Source organism: Gouania willdenowi, chromosome 14, assembly GCF_900634775.1.
Source record: "Gouania willdenowi chromosome 14, fGouWil2.1, whole genome shotgun sequence".
NCBI lineage: Eukaryota > Metazoa > Chordata > Actinopteri > Blenniiformes > Gobiesocidae > Gouania > Gouania willdenowi.
Genome location: NC_041057.1, coordinates 27,443,657 through 27,454,257, shown reverse-complemented (window position 1 = coordinate 27,454,257; position 10,601 = coordinate 27,443,657). Strand labels below are relative to the sequence as shown.

Below are 10,601 nucleotides of genomic sequence, written 5' to 3'. Positions count from 1 at the left end.
AAAAGCATTTTGTTTTTAACATATAGTTTGTATGTACATTATCAGTAATGTTTTATAGGAATTATTGTCATCATGAAGCCTGATGTTAGGTGTCGTAATTTATTTTTGTAAATGTATTTGACCAGTTGTTTTTATATATATATTCATTAAATTTAATAGGATTGGTTGCACTCAGTTGCTCTTTTCTTTACTAATGTATGAGAACTCAATCATCAGCATTAACGAATACAAATGTGACATTTAACTGTACCAAGTTTATTAAACACTAAGGCTAAGTTGAGTGAACCATTTAGATCATTTTTTAACGGTTACAACTGTCCGAGAAGCAAAGAGAGGGTAACAACCTCTAAAGTGACGTGTAGTACCTTTATTATAGCCAATCAGGAGGCTCCAACTCTATACAAAAAGATTACATTAGATATTGTCTACTTAATATAACCAGATCACATGAACCTGAAACGTTATTTGCAATTGCTATTTTCAAATTCTTTTAAAAGCATGATTTCTAAAAAGTCTGAGATTAAATGTATAAACAAAATAAAGTTAAATAAAACCCAATTCCTAATTCTTGCAGACTCTGATTTTCTTTAAATTAATCAAATATTCAAGGCGATACATAAAATAAGACAGTCTTTTTAAAAGCCCATTTTAATGTTCATTTGTTGTAACTTTTATAATGAATAAAAATAACAGTACAGATGAGATCTTTTAAACATTGTAGTAACACTCAAAACAAAGTGACCTAAAGGCCCTTCTGTGCACTCCTACAACAAACTATGACCCCTCCTGTTGGTCAGCATAGGTTTTCAGATACATCTCTACTGCAGAGTCTAGTTCAAGCACATAATCACTGTTCATGTTCAGAAGAGCGAGGCTTTTTGATTTGAACGCCTCCGGAGTTTTTTCCATGTACATCCTGAAGCGTTTATAAGCCAGATCAGAGCTTTCCTCCAGAGCCAAAGTGGGCAGAACACTGACCCGCCTCAGCACGGCCAGCATGTTGGGGAAGAACTTGACATCTGCCAGCTGCAGCGTTTCTTGGAGGCTGCAGGAAAACGTCTCACCTTTTCCTCGCTTGCTCCACTTCACCCACCAGCAGTGCAGCTCTGCAGAGAGGTTAGCTGCGTTGGGAATGTCCTCGTTAAACACCTGTACGCATTCTTCTTCTGGTTGTGTGGACTTGTTTTGTTCGATGACAGTAGGGACCAGGGACAGACCCTTGAGGTTCTTCAGGTGGTCTTCACTGAACAGTTGGTTCAGTTCGCTGATGAAGTGCTTCACTACAGGCACAGAGAGGTGCTCTTTGTAGTACTTCTCCACTCCCAGGATCTCACCTTCGGACCGATTCTTCCTCAAATACGATCGGGGAACTTTAACAGGGATCTCCATTGCAGTGGCCAAGGTAACGGCTTCATCGTTCCAGAACTCGTGATACACGTCAATGTTATCCGACACTTCCTTCAGGGACTGCAACACACCCTTCACGCTGTCTGCAGCCAGGCGCACCTCTGCTGCGCTGCCTTGTAAGTTCTTCCCAAAGGCTCGGGTAAGCGTTGTGACGTTTTTCAGCACCACGAGCGTCATTACAAACTCAAAATCAGTCAAAGCTTTGGAGATATCCAAGGCATCGTTTGTTACTTGGTCTGTCCACCTCATATCTTCGTTGTCATGCATGCTGTCGATGCAGAGTAGCAACGCCTCTAGGATCTCCACTGCCACCTCAAATGCATCATGTCCTCTCGTCCAGTTGCTTTGACAGCTTTCTTTTAGTTCTTTGACTTTCTCCTCTTTGTCTGGGTAGGAAATGAAAATGGCGTGTTCAAACTCTTGCTGCAGCTGACTGGACTGACCGAAGAAGGATTCGATCTTCTTCAAGGTGGACAGGACCAGCTGAACGCCAGACGAAGGCATGCTGCTGGCCAAAGACTCGTTCAGGGTACGAGTAGACCTCAGGGTCAGCACTGCTTTTGGATTATTCTCCATTAGTTTGGTGGCAAATGCTTTAATTTGACTGAAATGGGAGCCAGAGAAGGAATGTGCTTGTCCTCTGCACTGAGCCAAATCTAACCCCCATTCCTCGGTCAGCTCAGACAACATCCTCTCTGCCTGATCGTCTCTGTTGAAGGCCAAGAACCCAGCAAACCTCTCACGCTGGTAGTTCGACTGGTCGACAAAACGCAGGAAAACAGGAAGATACCACTGGCCTGAAATCTTCACCAGCTCATCAGTGAGCACTGAGAAAAAGCCGTTCTGCTTTACTTCCTCTATGACTTTACTGCGGACGCTTTTCTCACACACCTCAATAATCTGCTGGAGGTGTTCCAAGGAGCAGCACTCCTTAGTTTCTTCATACCTTTTCTTCAGGACTGTATCCCCACAGCTCATGCGGTGATCCAACACTGCCTGAAGGTTGCTTGATTCAAGGTTTTCAGCTTTGCCCTGAGCCGGCCCTGTGGGAGGAATGCTCTGCTCTCCTAACAGTACAATTACTTCAAACAATGTTTTCAGATATTCTTTATGTTCTTCTTCCGCTGTTAATGTTATTTGATTTGGTTCTTCGTTAACTGGGTCTTCTTGAGACTTTTTAGCTCCTACAAAAACAACAACAAAAAGACAGTCATCAACATCTCCCACCAGATTGGGTCTCATTACAACTCACAACATTAAATCTAACTTAGATGTATACATAAGAAAATATTATGACATCAGAATCTAAAATGACTGACTATCTTAAACGGTTTCTGAGAAAAGCTGTCCCCTTTGAAGATACGTTGAACAGAGTAAAGAAAAACGGAACAAGGGCAATAACTCCGGAAGAAATAATTGCGCACTTCGCATTTTCTAACTCAATCAAGGTGATGATACCCTGAAGACCCACACCAAATTTAGTTATTCTATCTTAAACAGTTTCTAAGAAAAGCTGTCCCCTTTAACTTGGACTGATAGAGCTCAAACCTATATCCCCCTTCCACATTTTGTGGTGGAGGATAACAATAAATCAAACATCCTGTCAAAATGGGCCTTTAGCACGAATCTAGATTTCCTCTTATTGCGCTAACTTCCAGGACTTATTTGGTGTGTGCTGTCCTACAAATCTGGCTAACTTCTAACGGGGCTAAAATCACCATGGTAACTTAGGATGAACACCTGACCTAATCGGGAGTAGGTTTTGTTCTGGCTAGGATCCAAACGGGTATTAAAGTCCCGCCTCCTGACCAATCAGTTCTGTTAGAAAACGACCTGTCCAATAAAAGTAGGATCATTCGGAACACGTTGCTGTGTGGATCTGATGTGACTGACAGGAAAAGAATATTTATCCTTTCATTTATCCATGACATCCTATAGGAAACATAGATTTTTATCTGATGGACTGACCTACATTAGTCAGCTGATAAAGCCTGCATACATCGGGCACTTTGAGACTAATAAATTAATTCATTCATGTATTCTGTAATGATGCAAAGAGCCTCAGTCCTTTAACCCTCTAAGGCTGAGGGATGCTGTAATGTCCACCTCTGTCATTCACAAGAGTGCGCGTGTAGCCAGGCTCAAATGTATTTGCTTAACTTAGCGTTATCAACCTTCGTAGGACAGCTTTTGTCAGTGAATGTTTGGTTAGCTGAAGCCTGCTAACGAAGATAAATCCAGGATATAATTATCTAGCTTCGTAGTATAGGCCCAAAATGTAATTGTATGCTTTTTTTTTGGGTCAAATAATAAACAAACATTTACTCACGTTTTCTTCCCTTGGTCTTAACTTCATTTTCTTTGGTCTGCAAAGAAATATTTGTAAAGGTTTATGATTGGATACACAAACAATCTGCATTTTTTTTCATGTCCTTGATATATAATTACTTGGACCGCACAAAAAAATAAAGTCAACACAATATTTTTGTTAAGGTGATATTGTTTTTCCAGCCCTTAATATGAAAGCTCCAACAGCACCTTATGAGGCATTAGAGCATTAGATTGAACAATTATTGGATGTTTTCTGGGAGTCTTTAACACAGTGGTTCCCAACCTTTTTCAGGTCGTGACCCCATTTTTATATCACAGATTTCTGGCGACCCCAGAGACTTTTCTCTAAAATTAGTTTCTTGATCAAATTTGTTATACTGTTACAAATACAGAGTAGTAAAGATTAGTGCACAAAGGAACAAGATGCGCCAACTAAGATATTTTTATGCGGTGCTATATAAATGAAGTTGAATTGAATTGTTTGAGTCTGTGATGTTTTAATTTGAAAAAGAATAATAATTATTTAAGCTAGTTGAGCTTTCTGCCTCTTCCTGCACTGTATGTAGGGCTGAACGATTAATTGCATTTGCGATATAAAATGCGATTTTCTAATCGCAAAGGCTGCAATTTTTATTTATTAATTATTTTTTTTATTGTCCGATCTCGTACTGTCATGTTTACACATTTCATGAAACGTGAAGTTAGTTAGATATGTTGAAGAGGTAAAGCCACAGATTTGTTTGCTTTATTGTTGTAATTTGTGCCTTAAAATTCATATTTTATATTTATTTAAAGTTTAAATAAATCTGAACATGTTTATTATGAAACAAATTGATTCATTGCTTGTGTTCATTGAAAAATACATGACAAGAGGCCCTTGAAAAAATAATCGCAAATTAAATCGCAATCGCAATATTGAGGAAACAAATCTCAATTAGGTCATTTTCCAAAATCGTTCAGCCCTAACAGTATGTATTTTTTTTAATGTGCAAAAATAGATAAATAAAATAAATATATCAAAATTAAAAAAAATAATCTTAATCAGTAATTTTCTTGTTTTATTATTACTGGACATTTCAGGCAACCTCATTTTATTTCCAGGTGACCCCACATGGGGTCATGACCCCAAGGTTGAAAAACCCTGTCTTAACATGAACATTTTCGACTCAGTAGCAATTTGAACTTAACTTTGATCACCTTGTGTGATTTGAGAAATATCTTCAGGCTGATTTGATGAGCAACACATGCAACGGTTTCCTGAGCCTCAGCAGAGGATTTACTTGTATTGTCGGCCCAACATGTAAGTCATTACTATTATTTGCCATCCAAGCAGTTTTCCTGCTTCCCTGGTGTGTATTTTTTATACACATGTGAAATGATGCATTAAAGAGGAAGATGATATGTTTTGACCCACCATCTCGTTGCTGCGCTTCACTTGTCCACTTGCAGGTTGGCTGGATGTGTCAAAAACAGTTGGAATGGCTTCGTCTTTCAACGCAGTACGCTGAGACTCCTGAAACCCAACAGAGGACAAAACACACATTTATTACTAACTAACATGAATCTTTATCTGTAGCATAGATGACATATTGTATATAGAATTTATCAACAATGGGCAACTTTTATCACAGTGGGGGCCACAAAAATGAGATCATGTGTCCCAAGGGCCACATTATTAGGGTCGCAGACACCAACAGACTCATCCACAAGGCCATTGACGTTGTGGGGATTAAAATGGACTCTCCGACAGTGGTGACAGAGAAGAGGAGCCAGTCCAAGGTGGAGGCCATCTTGGTCAATGGTCTCACCCACTCCATGATGCGCTGGTCAGTCACAGAAGCACCTTCAGCACCAGGCTGATCCCACCCCGGTGCTCCACAGAACGTCACAGGAAATCATTCCTGCCTGTGGCGATCAAACTGTATAATTCATCTCTGTAACCTCACAGCTTGATTGTTGTAAATATCTGTATCATATTTGTATTATTGTATTATTATTAGTAGTAGTATGAACTGTCTTACTTAACTTTATTTTTTACTACTGTAATGTGTGTGTATCTGATCCTTATCTTTAAGTCTTTTACTTAATTATACACTTATTTAACATATATTCTTTCTTTCCTCTTTGTTGAACGTCTATTCTTTTATTTGTGATACTTCCTTGAGTGGCTGTAACAAAAGCAATGTCCCCCTGGGATTAATGAAGGAATTCTGATTATCAACTCATATCAGCATTTAGAAAGACCTGAGCATTCTAATTTTTTTTTTTTTTTTTTTACATTTTCTCTAATTCTGTGTGTACTTGTTTTGTGTTTTTTGAATTTATTTTGGGTTTATTTTTATTTTTATTTTGGGTCATTTTGTGTGTTTTTGGAGTCATTTTATGCATTTGTGTTGTTGTCTTGGGTGTTTTGCGAGTAATTCTCAGTATTTTTGTTGTCATGGTCTTTTTGGAGTCATTTTTGTGTATTTTTAATGTTGTTTTGTATATTCTTCTATCTTTTTTATGTATTTGTGCTATAAAGTGTTTTTTTGAGTAATCTAGCGTATTTTGATTTCAATTTGTGTATTATTCTGTTTATTTTGGGGGCCCTAACCCTAACCCCCGGGCTGCGAGTTGCCCACTTCTGGTATAGATGAATGGTCTGTAAAGGTGACTTCCGCCTTCTGTTAGGAACAAAATGTGAAAAGCCCACTTACACCATCAAATGCAGCAGAGTCAAAATGCTTTGCACAGAGTCTGTAGTGTCTGTAAAGCTGCTCAGGCATCTTGTCGACAAGGTCCTGCCTCTGGCATTTTTCAACCCACGTCTTGGACCTGCAGCAAGGAGACAAAAATTCAAAAGTAGCTTAGCATCTAACATTAGAGTGCTGCACATTAGTTAAGAATATATCAGTACAAGTTCAATTATAAACTGGAATCCCTCACTTTGATAGAATGAAACACATTTAGCTGGGAGGCTGCAGTTGCTTTTTGAAAATAATTTTACTAAAATAAAGAAAAAAAAGCCTTTAAATCAAAGGAATCTGACCTTTCATGACCATTGAGTTTAATAATTGAAGTACCCACAATTAGTATTTTGAGTTTTTTTACAAAGGGTTTGCAGTCATAAGTGACACTTAAGGTTGACTCTAAATGTTATAACACCCAGGCGCACAAAGATCTTTAGGATGATATCAGGGGACCATAATGATTAACTAATCTTAAACTAATCCTAAACCACAACCATCCCATACTTATTTAGCAAAATAATGAGGTCAGTGTGCAAAGTATACAATTACATACATATTGAAGAAAATAAGTGTTACATAGGCTTCCACCTCTAAGTGCAGCTACACAACTGTCATAAAACTGTCATCTCTAGAATCATCAGGAGAGAATCACTGCACTCTTCACCAAAATATACCACGGTGTCAGAAAATCATGTGAGGAATTATGTGAAAAAAACAGATTTGCACACTTGGATCAATGCATGTAACTTTAATGCACAAAGCTTTCAGTCAGAGGACCTTCATCAGAGTAGCATAAAAGTTACTTGTATTGATGCAAGTGTGCACTAGAGCTGGGTGATATGGACCAAAACTCATTTCTCAATATTTTTTTCTCAAAATGGCAACATACCATATAAATCTACATTATTTTATTTCAAATGAAGTCTCTCCAGAAAGACAATCCTGGGTTAAATTTGCTGATGCAAAATAGCACAAAGAGACATTTATTAACAAACAGCAGCAAAATATGTGCAGCGTTAGTGTTTTTCTCCTCTAAGGGACAGCACGTGTGAGTGAGTTCTGTAGTGTGGCCTGTTTAGGGAAAGGTCTAGGTTAGGACGCACTCAGTAATCCATCTAACGGAGCTTTTCATGCTGTTCTGAGAAGTGGTGAAAGCAACGACTCCTCAAACAAGTATTTTAAAATAAAATAAGCTATTAAAAAATAGGCAGTGGCTGCTAATACGTAACATGTATCAATATACCAGCATTCTCGCCGTACGCAACGCCCCTCATTGGTCAGTTTAGGAAACGTGATAGGTGCACCACGTAACCTAAACTGGCCAATGAGAAGCTACGCACTTGTACTTCCATTTGTATTAATACGTCAACTACTTTACGGACTAACTAACCCTAATCCTAACCCTAAACTACATTACGGACTAAGTAACCCTAACCCTAAACTACGTTACGGACTAACCCTAACCCTAAACTACATTACGGACTAAGTAACCCGAACCCTAAACTATGTTACGGACTGAGTAATCCTAACCCTAAACTACGTTACGGACTAACTAAGCCTAACCCACGTTATGGACTAACCCTAACCCTAAACTACATTACGGACTAACTAACCCTAACCCTTAACTACATTATGGACTAAGTAATCCTAACCCTAAACTACGTTACGGACTAACTAAGCCTAACCCACGTTATGGACTAACCCTAACCCTAAACTACATTACGGACTAACTAACCCTAACCCTTAACTACATTATGGACTAAGTAATCCTAACCCTAAACTACGTTACGGACTAACTAAGCCTAACCCACGTTATGGACTAACCCTAACCCTAAACTACATTACGGACTAACTAACCCTAAACTACATTACAGACTAACTAACCCTAACCCTTAACTACATTATGGACTAAGTAACCCTAACCCTAAACTACATTACGGACTAACTAACCCTAACCCTTAACTACATTATGGACTAAGTAACCCTAAACTACATTACGGACTAAGTAACCCTAACCCTAAACTACGTTACGGACAAACAAACTAATCCTAACCCTAAACTACGTTACGGACTAAGTAACCCTAACCCTTAACTACATTATGGACTAAGTAACCCTAACCCTAAACTACGTTACAGACTAACTAACCCTAAACTACGTTACGGACTAACTAACCCTAACCCTAAACTACGTTACGGACTAAGTAACCCTAACCCTAAACTACGTTACGGACTAAGTAACCCTAACCTACATTACGGACTAACTAACTTTAATCCCACAGAATGGTCACGTGACTTCCGGTAACATCATCTTTCGTACAGATAGATTGCCGGTATATGGATACGTATTACGTACTAGGAGACACTTCCTAAAAAATACATATTAATCTCGGTGATATTGTTATTTTCTAAATCACCAAAATAGAAAACTTGATATATTTTGAATCTCGATATATCGTCCACCCCTAGTATGCACATCTCCCTTAAAACCCAGGCTTAGAATCATTAAAAATAGCTCTCAGTGAACTTTTAATATGTACTTAATAATGTCTGGGTAAGCAATGCAACATAACAACATTGCAAACAAACAACACATATCGGTATGTGCAGTAGTAGTAATAATAATAATAATAATAAGCGTCAAACCGCCTCCTATATTTTTAAATGACTTTACCTATTCTAGCACATCAAGGCAAAGGCAGCTAAGTTTACTCTTAAACTTTAGTTTCAGGTAAACTCTGGAACGCTATTTTCCTTACTTGGTTCAGTAATATTGATAAATAATCCAGAACTGAGTTTAAATGTCACAAGTCATGCTTCATTAAAGTTGAAACTGTCAAGTTGAATGCACAATTTACACTGAATGTAAAGCTCGTAGTAGAATTCCTTGATGTAATGTTTCTGACAGGCACTGGATCCCTGTTAGCTTCTATGCTAACATGAGTTACCTTCCTGGATCCAGAGGAAACCTGAAGAGCGGCTCAGGTTCGGTTTGGTCACCGGAGCAGTTTGGAGCAGCGCACTGGTCCTTCATACCGAACCTGGGTCAGAACTATAGGGTCTTTAGCCGAGAACTGCTTTCATAAAACACCAAACACAGTAATGCTAATGCTAATGCTATCCACTAAGACTCAACAATAAGATGAGATCCCTGCCTTAATTTCAAAATAAAATAACCAAAACATTTAATGTCAACATTTAAAAAAAAAAAAAAACATTGACCCCGCATACGACGGTTGGTTGTTGCATTTGATTATTAAATATTAAACAAGTATTATTTGTATCGTTTATATTTACATTTGAGTTAAATAATAGTTATCCACCTCCTTACTTGCCGCTGTGTTTTTTGTTATTAAAAATAATGATACTAATAATAATGAGCGCTTTACAAAAAGACAGACAGACTGGGTGATGCCTATATTAAATGTTTCAAAGTGAAGTATTTAAGGTTATTTTATATATTTTACAACTTCACGTGAAATTAGACTAAACAACTAACTTTGTCCTAAATAAAGAAAAATCAATACATTTCGTTGGTGTACATTTTGTGTCTATTTTTCCTCCCTCAATAACGTTTAAATCCAGCCACTTAAAAAGTATGAGAATTCAAACTGCGGATATAGGACTAGCGCTGTATTTTATTTTGAAAGGTAATCACGCTTTGCGGATATGTAAGTGCGTATGATACAAAATGACGTAAAACAAACTTGCGCGCCTTTTCTGTCCCATGATCCTTAGCGGTGTGTTCAGAGTGAAAACATGCACAGGATCGTCATAGTTGTTCATCTGTTACAAACTCAGTGACGTTTAGGAAAGGCTTTGCATTAATAGGTGTTTAAATACCACACAAATAATATCTATGTCCTGATGCAAATATTACAATTATATCACAGATGTACATTAGTATATATTGTTTATTTGTACATTATTAACTATTATTTTACATAAATACTGTACATTATTGATAATAAATTAATTAATTAGTGGAATCAAATGTTAGTTTATTTTTTTATTTGCTGTGATGCCTACTGTCTGTCTGTTGAAAAATATAATAAACAAATTTCAAATTAATCAATTCCTGACTTATAATAGGGGTCCATTTGAGATTGTTTACTTCCACCAATCCAGGACAAA

General features: G+C 37.7%; 1 protein-coding gene across 1 annotated transcript; it reads right to left on the bottom strand.

The window, feature by feature from the left end:
- Positions 1 to 632: 632 nt before the first annotated feature.
- thap12a (THAP domain containing 12a) lies at positions 633 to 9,612 on the bottom strand. Its single transcript, XM_028466794.1, has 5 exons — positions 9,416 to 9,612; positions 6,438 to 6,555; positions 5,153 to 5,251; positions 3,737 to 3,773; positions 633 to 2,591 (listed from the first exon to the last, which is right to left on the bottom strand). Exons 1-5 carry the CDS (start codon positions 9,499 to 9,501, stop codon positions 775 to 777), a joined length of 2,157 nt encoding a protein of 718 aa, XP_028322595.1. The 5' UTR covers positions 9,502 to 9,612; the 3' UTR covers positions 633 to 774.
- Positions 9,613 to 10,601: the final 989 nt, after the last annotated feature.

Excerpts from the sequence above, each read along its gene's own strand:
- thap12a (XM_028466794.1), bottom strand. The coding sequence starts at position 9,501 with ATGAAGGACCAGTGCGCTGCTCCAAACTGCTCCGGTGACCAAACCGAA. Across the intron at positions 5,252-6,437 it reads ACTCTGCTGCATTTGATGGT|GAGTCTCAGCGTACTGCGTT; the intron begins GTAAGTGGGCTT and ends GTTGGGTTTCAG. Across the intron at positions 2,592-3,736 it reads TAAGACCAAGGGAAGAAAAC|GAGCTAAAAAGTCTCAAGAA; the intron begins GTGAGTAAATGT and ends TTGTTTTTGTAG.